This window comes from Nipponia nippon, unplaced genomic scaffold (genome assembly GCF_047370975.1).
Source record: "Nipponia nippon isolate SJK-2023a ecotype South Korea unplaced genomic scaffold, ASM4737097v1 scaffold_2, whole genome shotgun sequence".
Lineage (NCBI taxonomy): Eukaryota > Metazoa > Chordata > Aves > Pelecaniformes > Threskiornithidae > Nipponia > Nipponia nippon.
This window is the reverse complement of record NW_028262336.1, coordinates 55,903,647-55,925,662: the sequence shown is the minus strand read 5'-3', so window position 1 is coordinate 55,925,662 and position 22,016 is coordinate 55,903,647. Positions and strand designations below refer to the sequence as shown.

The 22,016-nt window shown below is 45.1% G+C and overlaps 1 protein-coding gene across 1 annotated transcript; it reads left to right on the top strand.

Moving 5' to 3' along the window:
- Window positions 1–289: 289 nt before the first annotated feature.
- On the top strand, window positions 290–1,406 carry LOC148055793 (uncharacterized). The gene is made up of 2 exons (XM_087757128.1): window positions 290–977; window positions 1,009–1,406. Exons 1-2 carry the CDS (start codon window positions 545–547, stop codon window positions 1,404–1,406), a joined length of 831 nt encoding a protein of 276 aa, XP_087613254.1. The 5' UTR covers window positions 290–544.
- The last annotated feature ends 20,610 nt before the right edge of the window (window positions 1,407–22,016 follow it).

Sequence of the window (22,016 nt, the reverse complement as noted above, 5' to 3'; positions counted from 1 at the left end):
GACGGGCAGGGCGCACCCCGCCCGGCAGGAGGGGTCCCGCTCGTCCCCGGGGGACAGGCCGGCGCGCGCAGCCACCGCGCCGCGCGTGCCTGCGCGACCGCGGCTCGGGGCGCGTGTGCCACATCCCTGCGCGCGTGTGAGTGCGTGTGAGTGTGTGCGTGTGTGTGCGTGTGCCGGCGCGTGCGAGGGGAGCGGAGCCGGAGCGGAGCGGGGCGGCAGGGAGGGAGGGAGGCAGCCCCGCCGCACCCGCGCATCCCCCGCGCCGCGGAGAGCGGGGACTCACCGGGTCACCCTGGTCTCTGAAGGTCAAGCTCAGGCTGGTTTCTTGATTGCAGTTGTCCTCCGGGCTCTTTCGGCTCGGCTCTTCCCTCTCTCCCTTTTTTTTTCTTCTTTTTTTCCTCTTTTTTTTCCTTCTCCTTCCCCTGCTCCGGCCGCGGTGGCGGCGGCTGCCGCCCGGCGGGGCTCCCGCTGCCGCTGCCGCTCCCGGCCCCGCGGGGTGAATCCCGGCTCCTAAGCCCTGGCCCCGCGGCGCCGCTCAGATCCCATGGTCGCAATCCACATCGCGGCAGATGTACCACAGAATCACGTAGAGGATCAGCAGGATGGCGAAGATGAACAGAGCCACCAGGATAGCCTTGGTCACCGGAGAGATGAGGGACTGCATGTCACCCGCGGGCCGCCGCCGAGGACAGACGACTCGGGAACTACACGGGGGCAGCGAGCGCGGACGGATCCCGCGGCCCCGCCGCCGCCGCCGCCGCCGCCGCCGCCGCCGCCAGCGACCCGGCGGGCAACGGCGGCTGGCGCCGAGCCGGTGGGGCTGCGCCGGGGGCCGCCTCCCTCAGCGACCCCGCTGCGGCGCTCCGGCGGGCGCGGCGGCTCCCCGGCGGGCGGGACGGGGCGGCGCGCACGGACACCTCGGCACCGCGGGGCGCCCGGCCATGGGCACCGCGGCCCCGCCGCGGCTTCAAGCCCGCCCTGCGGCGGCGGTGGCGGCGGCGGCGGCGGCGGCGGCGGCGGCGGCGGCGGCAGCGGCGGCGGCCAACTTAGGCGCGGGGGCGGCCCATGGGGGACAGGTGTCAAGCGCCCGGCTGCCTTGCAGGTCTCCGACGAAAGCCATCCACGGGGGAGGGAAAGTTGCGGGTGGGACGCGGCGGGCGCCGCCGCCCCCGGCCCCGGGGGGACCGTGCGGGGGCAGGGGGAGCCGCCGGCAGCGCGGGCAGCGCGGGCAGCGCGGGCGCGGCAGGCTGGCACCGCGCCGGGCGGCGCGTCCCGCCCAGCGAGGTGTTCCCTCCTCGCCGCCCCTCGCCCCCGCCGCCGCCGCCGCCTCCCGCGCTCCCGCCCGCCCCCCGCCGCCGCCGCGCCGCGGGGGAGCTCCGCCGCCCGGGTGCGTGCTGTGGCGGTAACGGCGGGGTGGTGCGGAGGACCGGGATTGCCTTTCCCCGTCCACCCTCTCCCGCCGCACTTGGCACCTCCGCCGTCCTCGCTGCCCGCTGGAGACCGGGGTGCTGGGGAGGCCGGCTGAGGCTTGTCCCTGTTTCCTAAGCGGAAAGGTCACCCCTCCCCAGCCCCGGTAAAACTAAAAGGCTGTTTTTATTCTGGCAGGTCAGCACGGGTCACAGCCTGCCAAGAACCCCCCGTGGCTCTGTGGCCTTTGGTATACGCGCCAACGGCGCCACAGGGCAGATAGCGCAAAACCAGGAAGATGGAAATCAGAGGAAAGACCATCGCTTGCGTACTCGCCCCCTAACAGCAGCTCCGCTGCAGCTTTCAACTCGCCCCAGATTTCTGTAGCGCCAGAGGCGTCCATACAGCGAGCGTCGCGTCGTGCGCACGCCAGCTTTGGCACTCACCACCTGACGTGTGCCCCGGCATCTGCCTGACGGCCCGGCCCGGCCCAGCGGGCCAGGACCAAGCTCCCTGGCAAAGAACGAGGTGGCCCAAGACCAGCCCTGTGCTGGGAGGCAACCAGAGAAGCGGGTGGCCTTGCCTCAGGTCACCGGTGCAGATGGCCGGTGAGAGCACGCTGGGCGGGACGCAGGCCTCTGGTACGGCGTGAACCGCTTCGGGTGCAATGCGGGGAGCCGTCGCCTCGGAGCTCCGGTGGGGACAGAGCCAGGTGCATCTTCACAGAAGGGGCTCACTGGATTTCAGTTCTGGGTGCAACCGTATCAAAAATACAGAAACACTGAAGAAAAGTTGTGGCATCATGTAAGCTAGGGCTGAAAGAAACCTTGAGACATCATCCCCCCGAGAAGGACAAAAGCAACTTTATCAAGAGGGAGAAGGAAAGATGAAAACTTCAGTACATATAAACTGGATAAACAAAGGATAATCAAGTTTGAGAGGAAGAAGGTAAGATAATGCCATATAAGTATTCCAGGCATAAACACCCTAGAGGAAAAAGTCTTATTAATGCTGAGCATGGGCATTTAAGAAAGGGCAATGGAAAGAAAATATGAAACGCTAGCCTGTTAAAAAAGGAGACTTCTGACCCAGTGAAATGTCTAAAGAGTATGAGATAATATCCCGAGAGAATGTGTTGCAGGACACATTACTCGACTTTTTGAAAAAGCTCAGCTTTTTCATGCGGGAGGAATGGTCAGCTCTGTAGGGATACCCACCGTGCTGCCTCTGTCTCTAGTGTTTTAGTTCCTCATCTGCAATATGCAGATGACCATATTTCCTTTCTTTTCCTTTTGGTGTGACCGCCTTACACTGCGAGATTTTCACTGAACATTTTTTTGTCTTTTGAAAGAATTACATCTTGGCTGGAGCTGTAATGCTACCGGGGTACAAGTACCAAGTTCATAAAATGTAGCTTGGACTCCAAACAACAACTTTCCTCTTTAGTTTATCCTCCCTGTTTCAAAGCAGTGCTAGATTCTGGAGGCAGGCAGTTAGGTGCTTCTGTCAGATTCTTACAGATGTCAAAAACATTGTGTTTTTTCCAGTCCTCTTGCTGGACATTAGTATTGGCTTTGTAGGAAGGTATAATTCCACATAGGCTGGTTGTTCAGCTGATTCTCACACTCGAGCATTCGCGCGTTGCCATCCACGTTCCTTGGCTTGCCAGCTCTCGAGAAAGTGGTGCCAAACCACGCGGTGTCAGACACGGCTGCAGCAATGGCATGACGCTGTACCGAGCGGTGCCTGATACCTCCGTACTTGTCGGCACGAGAAGCAAAATAGTGCACCATCATTTCTGAGCCCCAAATGTGACTGGTTGTGTAACGTGTGCAATCTGTTCTGAACAGGTTTTGAATTCTGCGTGTTTAATTTGCATGTACTTATGCGCAAGGGCATCCCTGAGTAATTAAAAATATATAGCCTCTCCGTGTTTGATGTTCTGTCACTGGTGGAGTCTGAGCCAACACAGAAATCACAAGTTAAAAAGCAAATATATTGCCAAAGCTGTCCTTAGTTGAGAAAGCTGATTTAAACAAGGAAGTAAACATAAAAGCCAGCTTAGTTTTCAGATGTCTTATTAGTAAGCGGTGAGGAAGAAGGAAATCAATCTTTGCCAAGTGGAGAGAGATAGCAGTGACAGAAAAGTCATTTTAATTTCCACCTTGTAAGCTGATATTAAATTAAACAGGAATACTAATACATGTAGCTTTTAGTTTTCTCTTTCTCAATTCCCTTTGAAAATGTGCTGCAGCAAATACATATTTGCAAGGAAGAACACGCACAAAAGATGGGTGAAAAGACCCATAATCACAAGCTAATGCAGGCAGCTTTAAATGCCCAAATTAAATCCCCTGCTAATGTACCGAATGCATATGTGACATAGATGGCACAAGGAGATGGGGCTGTTTCTTGTTGAGTTCACAGGCAACCTTAGCCAATATGAAATTATCCCTGCTCCCTCGGGGCTGTCCAGTCCTCCTGCCAGGGTGTGTATTCGACCAGCTAGAACCTATTGGAAAGGCAGGGTCGGCTTTATATTCCCAGGCTTGGCCAGTTTATGTCACCACAGATTCCACTAATGGGGACAAATCCTGCCAACTCACAGCACATCCCTGGTCTGGGTGGGGATCCGAAGCCATCGCATCGCCAGGAGTGGGCGGCGGTGATTGAGAAATGAACGACCAGTGGTCTGTGGTGGTGGGCGAGGCTTGTGCCGGCAGAGTTGGCTGCTTGGAGGAGTCGTAATTATTAATCCTCTCTCACCGTAAACCTGAGACTGGCAGCAATGCAAACCCAACATATTTCCCTCTTGCCGTGAAGATGGGGGCAGATCAGGCAGAAGTCTGATGAGCTCAGGTTGAAATAAATAACGTTTTTTAATTCTTTTACCACTGAAAACATCCAGCCATTCTAATCCCTTTCTTTTTTAAGGCAGTTGCTTTTGCATATGGCTTCAGGGGTGTCAGTGAAAGGCTTGTGATTTACACTGGTGTTAGCTGGAGGCAATTCCAGTCCAGAGAGTCAAACACAGACTGATTATTTTTTAACATGATCTTTCCTTGCATGTCCGGTTTTCAATGGTTTCTCAGGAATTTTAGATGCAAAACAAAAAGGTAAGGAGATATATTCTGGTTTATTAGAATGATTCTGAGACTCACAGAACAATTCCTTGGAGAACGAGTGTCAGAACCGTGTCTAAGATGCCCGATGAATGCACATGGCCAACTGTTCCTGGAATGTGTCTGCGCTAAAGAGGGCCACACATGTTAGAAATACTAAAGGCAACTGTCAACAAGCTAGCGTGAGTATGGCCATTTGTCTGGCGTTGCTGCACGGTGCTCAATGCATGTTAATTTAGCCCAACTCTCAGTCTATTCTCTTAAAAGTAGTATTTTTTGCTGTAGAAGTTTTATCACCAACTTCAACAAAACCAGAATTTTACCTCATTACAAGAAAGTACAATGAAATGAGTGAAAATTGGAGTCTAATCTAATGAAAGAGTACTTGACTATGAACAGAGTCATAGGAAAATATCTTGTTTAAGGGACTGATGATGTGTTTCAGGGCCTTCCACCTCTATAGCATCTTTCAAATCATTTCCAAGCCAGAAGTGACCACGAGTTGATGGAACAGCTGCCTGCCTGGCAGCTGACTCTGTAGCTTTAGTGATTTTCTGAGTGGATGTATGTCTATATCATAAAAACACTGATGCAAGTGGCACTAATTAGATTGGACAAATCCATAGATTACATGTCAGGCCTCAAATACTGCTTTTTAGGCCAAAATGTGCTGCTGCCGAGACAGTATCTGTTCTGTGAATTAGAAGAGAGTTATCAGTCATCTCACGTTTCACGATGATGGGCACAGCACAAAAGCCTGGGCAGACATGAACATGCAGCATGAAGAGCGATCACACAAACAAAACAAATCTCCCTCTCAAAAGAGGGAGCCAGAAAACAAGCTCTGAGTTATCAGTGATGTTAATTAACGGACCTCCCTCTGGTCAGCTATTTGGATAACCCAAAGTCATGAGAAAGCTCAAAATATACGAGTTCACAATCCACCTGCATTATTCAGAAGATGCAGCTTAATGTAAGGCAGTGTAAAGTTTTACAGTTTGGAAAGATTCACGGCAAGGAGAGGTATCGAGTAATGGTCATTTACGGGGAAAAAAAAAAAAGCTTATTTGCCACAGTAAAGAACAGATTAAATGGGTCCTCGGCACAACACAGCTTTGAAAAAAGATGTTCTTTACAGAATACTCGAGAATAGAAATGCAGGAGGGAGACAGGAGTAACATGGTGTCATGCTGCATCACATCAGTAACACCCTCCTGGGGTACTGGAGTTCAACTTTCCAGGTTAGTGTTTGGGAAAAAAAAGGCAAGAAAAAACAACTGCAACAACTGTAAGAATGGTTCTTTACCAAATCAAAGCCTCAAATCGGGACAGAAACTCAGGTAGCTCTACTGTCCCAGACTCTCCTGAAGCTGTGGACACGAGCCCTCCTACCTCACCACGGGAGATGACAAAAGAGGATGGCCAGTTCTGTTCACCTTTGGGTTTACTCAGAGGCTGCCCAGGCACCTTTCAGGGCACCTGGCTTATGGCACAGACAATTACATTTGGGGTGGTGTTTGTGCTATTCCCCCACACATTTACTGCCGGGGCTGTCCTGCTGCTCCTGATCCAAACCTGACACCCTGTCCCAGGAAAAGAGGGAAGATGGTTCATGTGGTGGTGTGGGGGCTAGCATGGCCTGGGCGTAGCGACTGTGTTTGCTCTTTTTCCCTGTGCCTAGCCAAGGCTGTGGCTGATGCCGGCTGGATTTATTCTTGATGTCATTGTCCGCCAGAGCAGCTCATGGCATTACTAACAGACCACGAGAGCAAGTTATATGGCCCTGTGATTACGCGGCGGGGTTGAGACTCAGGAAAGTTCAGTCCCACTCCTGCCTGTAGCACTCATTTGCTATCCAAGTTTGGGTGATCTACTTTATTCTGCTGTATGGGAGGAGTAGAAAGTGGATACGGTTGCATTGCTGTATTGTTGTGAATGTAACTTTGCTAAATACTGCATGTTCTTTGAATATCAGCCCTTTTCAAATTTCAGCCACCTGTTATTGGAGCTCAGTGAGAAGGAACATGTGGTTTGACAGATATGCTTCCCTGATGAAAAAAGTCAAGCTGTTTAGAGAATGAAGGTACTCTTCAAATTGCCACTTGCGCAACCCCCAGCTGCACTTTTGTTCTTCAATTTTATCTATAGGAATTCCAAAACATGGAATAAACTCAGCAAGCGAGTTAAGGAAAAGGAGGGGCAAAGGAGGTATCTCTGACCTAATCGTCCATCAGCGCTTTTGGTGCTTGTCTTTTAGATCAGAGGACAGAGGAGAGCTTATGTTAGGCACATGTCCATCCGAAAAGGTAGTTAATGTGGCTCAGCTATGTTTCCATCAGATTTCCAAAGAGAATTATTTTCATGCCTTCTCCTTCCTACCTGGTACAATGGTGGAGAAGTCTATAAATAAAGATTTTTCTGTTTGACTCTTTTCAGATATGCTAACCAGTCTCTTGTCCTTTAGTGCAGGAAGAGACAACAATGTCAATTAATGAGGCTTCACCCTTCCCTTCACCTTCCCTTCCCTTCCCTTTACCTTCCCTTCCTTTCCCTTCCCCTTACCTTGCCTTTCCAACTTAACTCATCCTATATACTCCTACACGAGCATTCTACCAATTCTACCTTGGGTTATAGATTTTTTTATTTGCACTGAAGTATAAACTGTCCTTTTATACCATATATATGAAACATCTCTGCTGGGAACCAAAAACCAGAAGCAAGCTATTTGCAAAATGTCTAGCAATTGCCCAACATCGTACCGAGGAGTTCAGTGGAAGAGCCGCAGGGGGAAGCTTTCTGTTCTTGTGTGCACCTTTAGAGAACCACTTCTGAGGTAAAGATTTGGATATTGGACAACAAAACAGACTCCATTCAACTTAAAATCGTTTTCTCTAGCCAGCAGCCACACAACAGGACTTCAGGACTCAGAGCCCCGCTCACCCATACCACTAGACAAGCGGTTTTGCTGCGATGGAGATGATTGGCTCCAACAATCAAGCTGTCATGTCCAGAGCAGAAAGATGTCCTGAATGAAAATGATAGCTCACGTGCAATGTGAAAGAGATCGATCCGACCAACAGAAGGCTCTATTGTGGGTCTATTTAAAAGATGAAGAGAGATGTATTCTGCAGGGAGTGAACTAGTTTTGTCTTTCATCTCTTGCTAATAGTAAAGAGAAGTTAGACATGGTCACTGTTAATGCCGTTACCCTTTAATTGCACTCATATTTTCTTCTACAGAATTCGACATTTTGCAGGAGTCGTACATTTATGTTTAACTTGCTCCTCTGTTTCTGTGCAATAAAAAGTCAAACTGGCCAGCTACGGGAAACGAATCCCAAGCTCTCTCGAGGAGCAGCTAAGTACCTCTGGTTTTGCTGGGTGCTGACAACACATCGTTCTTTCTGCTCTGTGTAGCAGAGCGGTGTTGGTGTTCCCTCATCAGGGCCTCCGTTGTTTTGAGCATATTGCTAACAGATAGCAAAAAGCAGTCTGTGTTTGAAGTACAGTCGGAGGAAAGCTGAAACGTGTGTGTAACAAATAAGGCATTGGGGAAAGTAGGTCAGGGCTGGTCATGACAGAACTACTTGTTTAAACAAATGTGCAGGATTACCAGGTTTTGAACAGATCAGTCCTGAGTGAAGCATGTAACTCGGCTGAGAAGCTTTGTTTATCACGGCATCTCAGTCCTCGCAAAGCACCTATGTTTAATAGCAGATGCGCAGCCATTGTCGGGATGAGGTCTTAATGAAGCTTAATAGGAGGAGACTATTACCAAATAGGAAACTGAATTTATTCAGAGCAAATAAAAGTTTGGCTTTAAGAAGTATAATGAATTCAGCTAATTGACTTTACTCCCACATAATTACTAGTAGAAATTTCTAACATCCTATAACCTATTGTGAGACTGGGAGAAAATATTTTTTTGATGATGTATAGAAGCCCTTCAGATTCAAGTTTGACCCAAGTATAGCACTTAGAATGCCTAATCTGTCTTTAAGGATTGTGTTATTATTCCTCTTCATTGCTATAGGCTGCACTGTGCTGCAGTAGGGGTGTGTTTTCTGAAACAGATATTCAAAAAGAAACCATATTGGGATACACTGTACAAGCACTGAGCACTTCTCCAAAAGGAGAGACAAAGAAGTCAAGAGAAGTGTATTTATGTTCTCTTCAAAGCACTATGTCCGAATCAGGTGAATGCAAGGGAGTGGTGCAGCAGGATCGGTAACAGATCGGGATTTTAGCTGTGTGAATGTTACTATTTTTCTTACCAAGATCACACTGATTTCCTGCTGAGCCCTGAGCACCTGCACTGGCTGTCTTCTCAGGCTCTCTCTTTCCAAGAGGTGGCTGAGCTCTGGGCGCGTGGGTCAGATGGAAGCTGAGGAGCTAGAGCCAGAAGGTTCGTGTGCCTGCAGCCGCCTGAGAAGCAGCATCCCGCCATTCCTCGCCAGCGTTTTGTGAAACAAGCACGTTTGGCTGCACAACAGAGCTTGTCACCCACATTTTGACAAAGCTAGTCACAATAGCTTGACACTTTTAATTGAACTTTATGGAAATCTCAGTAGTTAAGATTGATTTTCTGTCTTTTAACCACACTTTAGCAAAATACTGAATCACGGATAAGAGAACATTCTCACCCGTTCAGGGGCATGGACACTGGGAAGCTGGAGGGGAATTAGGGGGGCGTATAGTGGATAGTTGAGAATTTTCAGCTGGAAAAAATTCTAATGAAAAACACTCATCTCCTAAAAACTAGTTCTCAATGGAGAAATTTCAGATTTGGAGAAAGCTTTTTGTTTTACACTGGAAATATTGGCATGATGCTTCTGTCGATGCCTAGCTAGATGAACCTTACCAGCTGTGTTCTCTGCCTACAGGACTATCAGAGGCTCACCATGTGGCACCAAGTGCTTTAGCTCTCCACCCTCTTGACCCTTCTCCTGCTTGCTTCTCTCAGGTATCTAGGCAAACGAGGTAAGACTGCCATAACCTTCCTTCTCTCTCTTGAAGCTTAAATCAGACCTGTGCTCATCTGTTTGTGTAATGTCGCCTTGAAGTATAGTTCAGTGGGCAGAGGTAGGATGCACCAGAATCAGGTTCAGTTTCTACTCTGCTGCAGGCTCACTGGATGGCACTAAAGAATTCGCTTAGTCTGAAGGCATAAAATAGGGATAATAATAACTCCCTCTATTAAGAGTTAGGGGTCTCAAGATAAGTACAGTAGAGGCTATGAGTAGCCATATATGACAGAGAATGGAGCATATCCGTACCATAGATATATATATCATCTGAAAGAGGAACAGACTCACAGAGCAGAACTTGAAAACTGCGTATGCATGCTGTAGTCATTAAGGCCATCCTGAAGGCAGGTGAGGGGAGGTTAAAAATAAGATGTGCTCCTGAAGCTCTGGCTTCTTTTGCCCTCTGCATCTGAAACAGGTTGTGGAAGCTACACCTGCAGCCACCAGAACCAGTGAGTGATGCCCAGTACGGCCTGAACAATCTTGGTCCGTGGTGTCAGTGTCAGGCAGGAAAGGTCAGATTCTGACCTGTGACACCTTTCTTATGTCAGTGGCAGGTGTGGGATGGTTCCTGTGGGAAAAATTAAAAGCTTAAAAGATCACCCTGATCACAAAACATTCCTCTGGGGAAATATGCAGAGCAGAAGAATATGGAAGTGAGGGAGAAACCTTCAGTGTTGGGGAGACACATCTTCTTACATAGCAGCAGTCCATACTAGTAGGAGAAGTTTTCTTTTTACGTTGGTGAAGCAAGTCTAGAGTAGTGTGTAAAATTAAAGCCCATCAAATAATGAGGCCAGCTGATTTCAATACAGAAATGAAGTTGCTAGTTCTCATGTCTCACAGGCACTGCATATTATTTATTTTAGCACAAGGTGCTAAATGGTGTTTACTTTGGGCGCAAAAGAGTACAGGTTTTGAAAAGTCTGAAAATGGTACAGACTTTCAGACTGTTCCAGTGTCTGCAAAAGGTTTTGTTGCAAAAGCTGGAACTAGACAGATGATATTCAAACACAAACTAAAAACCACCTTCCAGCATCGTACCTCAATGGTCATGAAATTATCATATTTTTGTATCAAGAATAAATCTAGGAGATAGGCTAAGCTTTACTGAAATGGTCAATTACAAAAGTGTCGTGTTTGCCTTCATAAAAGATAAAACTGGCAGGGTTTAATCACAGTTGAATTGATTAAATTAAGTCAATCATTCCTCTTAAATAAGGTGTAGAGTCTAACAGGAACTAGTTCAGACTCTTTTCTTTCATATATATCTGGACAGTCTCTGCTAATTTATGTTAATTCTGATAATTGTCTATATAACATTGTTTTCCTCTTTCCCATTTTGCCAACCACAGCCATTTATTTGGCAAAAGTATTGTCATTGCTGAATTACTGCACATAATGAACAATCGGTCTAAGAGCCAACAGCCTTGAAAATATGTACCCATCATTCTGTCGTTTGCTTGTACAGTACTTTACACAGGGTTATCTTCATCCTCCCCCTTGTGCAGGAATTGGGAGAGCTACCCCAAAACTTTGTAAGAACGTATACGTCAAGTATGAAATCAAAGTGAGAGTAGAAACTAGAAGTGGAAAATCAGAAAATCAGGTTACAAACATTTTGCCCTTTCCATTTGTATTATGCCTCTGTGTCTGCATGGCCAATTTTTCAGCTGAATCCTGCACCATTAATGTCAGTGAACTTCTATCATTAATGGAAGCAAGGTCAAGCACTTGCTGGAATTTTCTGATTTTTATGTATTGCTCTTAAATTCTTTATCTGCTCTGCCTCTCTATTTCCATAACTATTTCTCTGTCAGCCTGGTTATTTATGTTGACCCCAGCAATATAGCATTCAGCTGCCTCCAAAGTTTGCAGCTTGATCTCGGTAATGTGTTAAGCTAATGAAAACCTAGTTGTACGGGCAGGTTGCTGAATAATAGTAGTTTTGAAAGCATGTAATAAGCTTTCTAGTTGGATACAAATGAATTCTATCAAGAGGAGAGAGGGTCTCGGCAGGGAAAAATACCTGCATAGTACAGTACTAATAATTCCTAAGGGTGCCTGCTGGGTTGTTTTTGTCAGTCATTTCTTCTTGTCTGAGAGCTCCACCTAACGGGACCGAAAGGAAGGTACCAACCTTTCAGCTTTTCCATTAAAATCCCTCTTCATTTCTATGCTGGGGTTTGTGTGTCTTCAGGAGGGGGGGTGTGGGAAGAGGTGCATCCTTTGACTTTTGGAGTAAAGGACAATTAGCGAACAGGAATTCTGTATTACGTTGTCTTCTATTTTAATAACGCAGGGTTTGAACATACTGCGATTTCTGTGAAGGCAAATTTAATATAGATAAACTAAATGTCTCCCAGTTTTTGGACTCAATTTGCTTAGCTGCAAGATCTATTATCTTGCACAGACAGGGCTTCTTGCCTGTGCATACCACTACTGCATATCACTGCAGCACTTTTCATGGGTACAAAATACAGCTTGCAAGATCAGGGTCCAAATATGCAGAGAGAATAAGTTAGTCTGTAGGACTAGTCTTATTCACACAAACTAATGGAAGAATGGTATTATTACCGTTCTGAGGACATCAGTGACAAAGCATTCCCAAAGGTGAAATTTCCACAGTCAGCATTGCCACATGCAAACGATCAGAAATAATGAATGTATTGTGATGTATAATCATAAAAATCATGACCCTGCCTTTTATATTAAATTGATTCCAGATTTTCAATTTTTTATTTTTTGCCAAAATAATGTTTTCAAGCTTTTCTTAGCAACAAGGAGGGGTAGAAATTCCCCCTTTTTGCAGTGAAAGCTGAGATCCTCACAGTAACCAAGACCTTTAGTATCCAAGACCTGAGGAACATGATGTAGAACACCATTAGAATTGCAACCTATAATAAACACGGCAATTGTGTGTAATATTTTTAATATCAAACTCACATTACTGATGAGGTATTATTTTGGCTCAGCACAGAGAGTTAAATCAAATGGAAGATGTAACAGGGCCATCAAGAAAAGCAAAGCAACACGGATCCTTGAAAATGCAATGAGGATGCTGTTTGTTGGGGAATATACCCTTTCTGATACCTGGCAGACTAAGAACAATTTACTCTGCAAAGTCTAAATATAAGCCAAAGGAGGATGCTAGGCTAGAAAGGGCGCTGTGGGTGCTGACAGGTATCTAAGGAAATGGGGAAAAAATGCTGTCAGCAGGCAGGCAGTTTCTCCTGGTGTAGAGAGAGAGCAGCTGAGTCAGACGCTCTGTATTCAGTGTTGTAATGAATGGCTGGAGGTCAGCTAAAGGGAAATATATCTAGACACTTCTATTGTTTTAAATACCATATAGGATTCCAGGACTCATACAGTAGTAGTATTATTGTATTGATATTGTTATAAATATTGTATTAGATGCCCTGGTAAACTGCCTCAATTCAACAAGAAAGCAAGCACTCCAATAAAATCCCTGCACGGCTCGGTAAAAGAGGTAAGGAGGCCACACTAGGGAAAATTCCAACTTCCAGAAGAAATTACTCAATTCTGGGCATGTATGAGAGATTGGAGAAAATGGTAGGCTCACATACTTGCCCTAAATAATATATCCTGCTGCCACTGCTGGAGTCAGAATACTGGTTGGAGGGAACACTGAGGTGATCCAGAAGGGTGTTTCTTACATCCCTGTTAAATCTTGCGGTTTGTACCTGTGGATAAGTGGATAAATAAGGTTTTGATCTGAAGGTGTTTCTTATTGTCCTGGTTTCAGCTGGGATAGAGTTAATTTTCTTCCTAGTAGCTGGCACAGTGCTGTGTTTTGGATTTAGGATGAGAAGAATGTTGATAACACACTGATAGTTTAGTTGTTGCTGAGCGGTGCTTACACCAGTCAAGGACTTTTCAGCTTCCCATGCTCTGCCAGGTGCACAAGAAGCTGGGAGGGGGCACAGCCAGGGGGGCTGACCCCGACTGGCCAAAGGGCTGTTCCATACCATATGGCGTCATGCCCAGTATGTAAGCTGGAGGAAGAAGGAGGAAAGAGGGACGTTAGGAGTGATGGCATTTATCTTCCCCAGTAACCGTTACACGTGATGGAGCCCTGCTTTCCTGAGGATGGCTGAACACCTGCCGGCCGATGGGAAGTAGTGAATTAATTCCTTTTTTTGCTTTGCTTGCTCGCGTGGCTTTTGCTTTGCCTATTAAACTGTCTTTATCTCAACCCATGAGTTTTCTCACTTTTACTCTTCCGATTCTCTCCCCCATCCCACCGGTGGAGGGAGTGAGCGAGCAGCTGGGTGGTGCTTAGTTGCTGGCTGGGGTTAAACCACGACACTTACGTGTCTCTGTAAATTTGTACCGTTCTGGGAAGCTCAAAAATTACACATACAGCCATGCTTGCACTTTTAATGTGGTGAAGAAAAAACTTGAGGGTGGGAGTCTCCCAGAACACCACTGCTCACAATTGCTTCTTCCCTCGGCTAGGGCTGGGAGCCGCTGCTTGGCTCAGCCTTCCCAGACGGAAAAGCTGTGAGGAAGCAAAAGGCTACAAGGAGCATGAACTTCCTGCTTGGCAAGGAGGCTGTCCTGGTTTCAGCTGGGATAGAGTTAGTTTTCTTCTTAGTAGCTGGTAGAGCGCTGTGTTTTGGATTTAGGATGAGAATAATGTTGATAATGCACTGATGTTTTGGTTCTTGCTGAGCAGAGTTTACACTAGTCAAGGACTTTTCAGCTTCTTGTGCTCTGCCAGGTGCATAAGAAGCTGGGAGGGAGCATAGCTAGGACAGCTGACCCAGACTGGCCAAAGGGCTATTCCATACCATATGACGTCATGCCCAGTATGTAAGCTGGAGGAAGAAGGAGGAAAGAGGGACGTTCGGAGTGATGGCGTTTGTCTTCCCAAGTAACCGTTACGCATGATGGAGCCCTGCTTTCCTGAGGATGGCTGAACACCTGCCTGCCGACGGGAAGTAGTGAATGAATTCCTTGCTTTGCTTTGCTTGCTTGCGTGGCTTTTGCTTTACCTATTAAACTGTCTTTATCTCAACCCATGAGTTTTCTCACTTTTACTCTTTGGATTCTCTCCCCCATCCCACCGGGGGGGAGTGAGCGAGCGGCTGGGTGGTGCTTAGTTGATGGCTGGGGTTAAACCACGACAGAGGCGTAGCTGATCCCTAGAAATGAGTAAGCTGACACCTACTTCTAGAAACAGACAAATTTTGAACAGTCCTGCATCTCCTGCGCAGCAGAACCAAACAAGCCAGAAGGGCCTTTGCCTTCGGTTTCTCTGGTAGGAGGTTTGGTGACTGATCCCACAAATACTGCTCTTGTTTCAGGTCTGTAACTTCCATTGCCCAGGTGTCTTGCTGTTCAGCCCATAAGCGTTACTGACTAAGATAGAGGCCTGAGTGATATATATCATGAACATAAATATAAACTGATTATAAATGTTAGAGTTTAAATGAGATCTGTATTTTAAAAGTTTAAACGAGTACACATTTTTGAATAAAGATAAATCTTTGATCCTGTAACCTAAGTATAGCACAGTGCACCTGAAAGGGACGGTTATTGGCCTAAACAGATCGACAGTGTTTCCTGAGGAAATTGATGGTTAAACTGCAAAGTAATTGCATAAAGTCTATGTAACATCTCAGGTTCCAGTTGTGGTACATCCTGATTTGTCAAGTGGACACTTAAAAGAGATATTACAAATGCTAGTATTTCATTCAACAGTATTTACTAGATTAAATGAAAACTGAAACACGCTATGGGAAATACAATGCTTTTTTAAATAAAACTTTGATTGCATTGATTCAGCTACAACACATCGTGGACTGTGATATTCTCATTTCTGGATTACTTTATTCTTTATATAGAGCAACAATGACTGAGCTTCACCTCATTAACTTTAGGTGTCTGTAGTATTGTGACCGTGTCTGAAGCACATCTGAACTCCCTTTGCAATTAATGGAGGGAAATAGGCACTCTCTGGCGTACCATTCATTTCAGAGAGCAACTTTAGCATGAGATGAGTCACTTGGTAGAAGTATCTGTTTCAATAAATGATAAATGGATTCTAGACAGCTAGTTCAGATGTATATGTCCACCCTCAGCCTAATGAATCATGCTCCTGATGCCTACACTAGACTGCCATGTACACTTGGAAGAACAGCATGACCGTTTCAAGTGTCTGAATTCCAATTGGGTATAATTGAGAAGCCAAGGGATAAAGCAGTCTCTGCTTGGGAAGGAAAAAGCCACAAGAAGTCTGGAGAGAAGGGATGGTGAGTAAAATTTGCTGAGATTTACTTCTCAGTTGTTCCACCTCCCAACACCATGAATCCTACCGTCCGTGGCAGCTGATCCATGAGGGACCGTGGTCAGGCTGATCCCTTTGCCCTGGCCCACAAGTTCCCCAGGAACCAGTGGAGCTCTCATCCTGACTACCCTGTGGGGTTTCCCCTCAAGTGGAAGGTGGAGAGAAGTTTTTGTGGGAAAGGCAGTCTGGTTGACTGTGGTAAGATCTTGATTCATTGCTCCAGCTGGAGTCCCACAGGGCGTATGTTAGAAGTGGCAGATGATGCAGAACTCATTTCATGTTATTCCTGTCATAGCTCATGCTTCAATATAGCTGATTTGCACTGTGTCATACGCCTTGCTTTTCATGCATTTTCCTGCTTCCTTCCTCTTCCCTGCCCCAACTCCTCCTTCCCTCAGTGTTTGTTTTTCTCCACTGTACTGTATCGCTGCCTGGTCTATGCATCATTTTTGTGGTAGCAGAGTCTTTTGGGGTTGTGCTGCGAGAGACAGCAATGGAAAAATGGGAATCAGCAGCAATTCAAAGGTACAGTTTTTCAAGGATTTCAAACAAAAGATGGTTTCAGGTGCACTGATCTTTTTACCTGCTTTTGTTCTACCAAGGATCTAAAATCAGTAAATGCTGTAATCATGACTTAAGAAAGAGGAAATTTATACAAGTGTGGAGTCAACTGAGTTGTAAAGATTAGACTTGTTCTTTCATCTTCGCATAAATTGTTCATCCACTGTTGATTGATACGAAAGTTAGTTTAGCTGTACTGCTGCCCTAAAGCTTTGTCTATGCTAGGAAGTTAAACATGCAGAGGACTGTTCCCTGGCAGAGGCCAGCTGGCACTGAACGCCTGCGCCCATTGAGCTTGTAGATACTGACAGCAGGATGGTTACATGCACCCGGCATATTTGGGCTGATCCGTGGCCAGTGCTAACCCCTGAACCATGCCTTCAAATTCTTTGGGAACCTGGTGGGGCTAAAACCATGCCCTGAAACATTTTAAGAATTTAACAACCTAAGCAATGCCTTGAAACGTTCCCGAGGTGTGTTTCATGTGAACAGCCCAGATGTGGCCTCGATGTCCAGCCCAGTGTGACTGTCACCTGAGTGCCCTACTGCAGGGTCAGGCAGTAAAGGGGTGCTTGGCAGTAAGCAATCATGGGGAATATAAAACTGTGTAGAAACTATGCTGAATCCCGAAACCCATTGTTATTGTTAGATTCTTGCTCTTGGTATTCAGCTCATGAATTATCATGAATTCAAAATTTATGAAGGTTGACCCTTTATAAACAAGTGACACTTTAAACTGAAGAATAAATTGAGAACATTTCTTTTGCATTGATCAATTTTATAAAATCACCCAATCTTGTAATAAAATTTATAAACATTTGGGAATGTCTGCAGCAAACTATGAACAACTAGTAAATTATTCTGCCAGTTATTTATGGAAAAGGCAGATGTTTGGAATTGTGTATATGCTCAGATGAATATTATGTATTTTTTGCATAAACTTAGAATTGGAAGAATTTTGTGATTAACCTGACTAAAAGTAACATTACTGCAACACACTTCTGTTAATTAATTTTTTATTTATTCTAAGCCAATAGCTTTGTAGGCTGATCTTTTTAATTATTTGGGGACTATCAACTATGCCAAAGACAAAAATTGTCTGCTGTGAGAAGTTAAATTATTTCCCTGGCTTAAGTCCAGAGACAATGTTGTAAGTTTGAAATACGCAGAAGAGTTGGTGAGATCCATGCACCACCCGTCTTTAACTGCACATTGTGAACATCTCTAGGGAAAGCTCCAAGGGCTTTTGTACGTGACAGCAGGGGGAAGATAGTCTTACATACGGTCCCATGAAGAGGTGTTTTTGGAGCTATATGCTGTCTCTAACTGCCAAATTGGACTTACACTATATTTCAGAAGGTCACCTATGAGCTTTGCTTAGCATGTATGAAAGAGTTCAAAGTAGGAAAATGCAAACAAATCACAGTCAAAAATGAAATCATTTTGGATAAAACTGAGGATTCTCCTGCTTTCTGCCAAATTAAAAGTTGAAAAGAATATTGCTGCCTGGTCAAATGAAACATCTTTCATTTAGAACAAAAGGTTTCATTAGTTTCTGGGACATTTCTGGGGAAGACAAAGGGAGTTTTATTAAAAATATAAGTAAAATTCAAAATCAGCAATTTAAGGTGCTATATTGCATGTATATATTGACATTAACTGGAACACTGAAGTCACTGAATGAATCAGGTGATTTGTCCTTGTGGGCATTATTAAAATACATAAGGTCTAACATTCTTCCCACGCTGCAGTGCAGGTTACTTTGAAGTTTCTTAAATTTCAGGCCCACTCCCATGTATTTCTTTACCAGAAGTAAATCTGTTCTTTGATGCAAACCTCCATGATTCCCAAAATTGATGGTTCTTTTCCTGCCGGTGTAGCACAACATGAAACACCACCAAAGATCTCATTTTGCTACCATTACTTTCAGAAGCATGTCTCCCATTGACTTTACGGATAGCAAGATGAGGTGTTGCTACAGAATACAAAATTCTCTTACGAAAGCAAGTTCCGCACTGACTTCAATGGAAAATTTTCGTGCTAATGGAGCATAGGATTGAGCCCAATAAGCTCATTGCAAGAGTGTGTTTTTCACCTTGACGAAAATAGAAATGATGGAATAGCTTTCCTTAGCTCTTCTTTTGTAAATAATTTCCTATACTGCAATGATATTTACTTTGGGAGTATAATTTATTAAGCCAGAAATTGTGAAATGCAAATATTAGATCCTAACAGTCTGATTAACTTTGAATGTATGACAGCAATCGCCTAAGCTCTTCCAACCTCCTAGATGCATCAGGATTGCTCTTAATTAGACTTAGTCTTTAAAATAAAAGAAACAAGTCTGTCTAGTTTTGTAGGGATATAATTTTATATCCTGGTTTCAGCTGGGATAGAGTGAATTTTCTTCCTAGTAGCTGGCACAGTGCTGTGTTTTGGATTTAGCATGAGAATAATGTTGATAACACACTGATGTTTTAGTTGTTGCTGAGCAGTGCTTACACCAGTCAAGGACTTTTCAGCTTCCCATGCTCTGCCAGGTGCACATGAAGCTGGGAGGGGGCACAGCCAGGGGGGCTGACCCCGACTGGCCACAGGGCTGTTCCATACCGTATGGCGTCATGCCCAGTATATAAACTGGGGGGAGTTTATATAGGGGGGGCAGCAATTGCTGCTTGGAGATGGGCTGGGCATCAGTCAGCAGGTGGTGAGCAATTGCATTGTGCATCACTTGTTTTGTATATTCTTTTATCATTATTATTTCCTCCTCCCCTTCTGCCCTATTAAACTGTCTTTATCTCAACCCACGGGTTTTACTTCTTCTTCCCGATTCTCTCCCCCATCCCACAGCTGGGCAGGGAGGGTTAGCGAATGGCTGTGTGGTGCTTAGTTGGTGACTGGGGTTAAACCGCAACATTTTAGCAGCTAGAATATTATTAGATATTATTCATACTGTCATTCATATCATTATTATCTTGGGGATAAGATCATGGGTTCATATTCTGTAGTTGTGCTTGATAGTTATTTGCTAATGTTACTGTTATGATTATTAATAGATCGGCAACAGATGCTGCACTGTGCAGTAGTTGTATGGTGTTCTTAGAAGAGGCTTCTGAATAGAGACGTGATGCAAATATTTCTCATTCCTGCCTGAACATTAAAGAGAAAAGAAGAATTTTGCGGAAAAAAAAAGACTGAGAATGGCTAGCCCCTGGATGGTCTATGTTCCTCTACTATAGAAGCAAGGTGAGAATTTCTCTAGGAAACTAATGGGATTTCACTAGTGGCTTTAATAGATTTAGAGAAAAGCCAACAGTAAACACTGCTGGCAGACACAGAGAGGGGAGCCCAGGCAGCTTTGGCTGAGTCTGCCATCATGTCTCTCCCTCAGCAGGGCACTCACCCAGTTGACTCCTGAGTTGCATTCCCCAAAAACGCTGCATGGCTTGATGCACTTGCTGGAGGCAGATCTTTCGACCTGCAGCATCTCAAGTCACAGAGTGAAGGGAGCACTCCAGAGCCCGGCTACCCACTTTGGGCTCCATCCCAGGTGGCACATTCCCCAGTGGCAGCAGAGCTCCTTTCCCTTGCAGGCAGACACGATGTGGCAGGAGCAGCTCCCTTCTTGGAGGGGAGAGTCCCTCAGGCTGCAGCAGCTTCACTGCGTAGAGCAGCTGCTGCATATGTTGGTGGTAATTCAGTTCTGCAGAAGACTTTGGTCTTAGCCAAACTATTTTTACAATCTAGGCACTAGGTTGAAACAGAAGATGGCTGTGGCTTTGATGCAGTTGATGGCAACTGTCAACACAGAGGAGGGCTCCTGTTTCTAGGACTGTATTTCAGGGTCACAGGTTTTCAGCTTCAGCCCATTTGGGCATTTTAGTTTTAATGCAAAAGCACTTAGATTCAATTAGGCCAAGCTATAGGAAATCATTAAGAGCTCAAAGATTTCTAAATTAGATGTTGCTGAAGGGTGAAACGTACATTTTCACATAGCAGGCACCGCGGCTGCCAGGGGAGGCCTGGCGGGGCCGTTACAGCTCCCTGCTAGTAACTCCCTTCTGACAGGAGGAAAAAAAAATTAGCCAACTTGAGGCATTATATAAGATCAAAAATAGGGTTAGAATGAAATTACAATTACAAAGTGCTAATTGAAGCACAGGCACAGTGATTGCCAGAGCTAATTAGAAAGGGACTGGATGCCCATGTACCAGTCTCTCACTCAGGATGGGATTTGCCCCAGTTCAGGTTCTTCTCATGACTTGTTTTCCACTCAAAGCATCTGCTGGCAGGTGGAGAGGTGTTTGGCTAATGCAATTTTCCATCTTGGCATTTTAACTCAAAATACTTCAGAGAGAGGAGTGCTTACCAACACACAGTGTTCTTCCATGATAGATTATTCAGATTAAAACACTGCTTTCTTGCAATTTAGTGGCGGATGAATGAGAAATGTCCTGCAATTGTACATAGGCGCTTGAGTGCTTCCAAGACAAAAGAAATGCAAAGCAAAAAGGTTGTTGGTCAGGCAACAATTAAAGAATATTAACAACAATATTAAATAATGATTTCAGCTCTATCCAGTGCGGAAAATTAAGCTTCCCTTCTTTTTTATATACTTTTAGTAGATATTAGTTCTGTTCTATATAGTGTAATATACTTTGAACAACAAAATAAAAAGCACTGGAAAACTCATTGTTACCTTTCTAAAGCTCTTTATGCTTTTATTTTTTTTATAATGTAGATACTGTGTAAGATAATCATATGCTATTATGGATGATTTATTCATATTTGTACAGTTCTGTAAAAAGGTAGGAAATGGCTGTGTTATCATTGCAATTTTTGGCTATTTTTACTGTTCTTCTACATTTGTCAGTTGAGCACGGAGCGGAGCAGACAGCGCCACTTGCTAAGTAACACACCTCTCTCCACTAAAAGCAGGAAGTGGGAGAAAGGCAAGCTTGCATTAGAGGGCTAGCTACAGAGGGAAACATAAGCCACAGCACAACTTCATCCGCTATTATTTCGTTTGAAACAAAACTAAAATCCTTTACCATTTCTGGGCTTTAGTAATATGTATACTTACGTAAGTATTATGTATACTTATGTATGCACAAAACTGAAGCATGTGTTGCGTGCCACTGCCTGAGAACGAGACCTATAAAAATCAATGCGTATTGACACTGACTTGGAAGGAGGTGAAAGTGGGAGGAATTTCACCCACTGGCATCACTAACTCTTTGAGTTTTCCAGTTCAGCAATGTGAAAAGTGTTAGAACAGGAACACACTAAATACTTGTTAACCACTTACACAATTTCTACCAACTCATTTTCTTCCAGGTATCACAGGTCTATGTCAGGTTTCGTAGCGTGTTACCTATAATTATAATTGATTTCCATCCCCCTTTTTGTAAATACTGCTTACAAAAATAAGGAACTGACTGTTATCCTCTTGTTAAACTTATGTGATTTAGAGAGTGGAAATTTCTTTTAAAAGAGGTGCTAGGAATTCATGAGAGGCACGACTGAATGACAGAATGACATTGATACATTTGCCAACACAGTTTTTATTTCCATCTTGTAAATATCA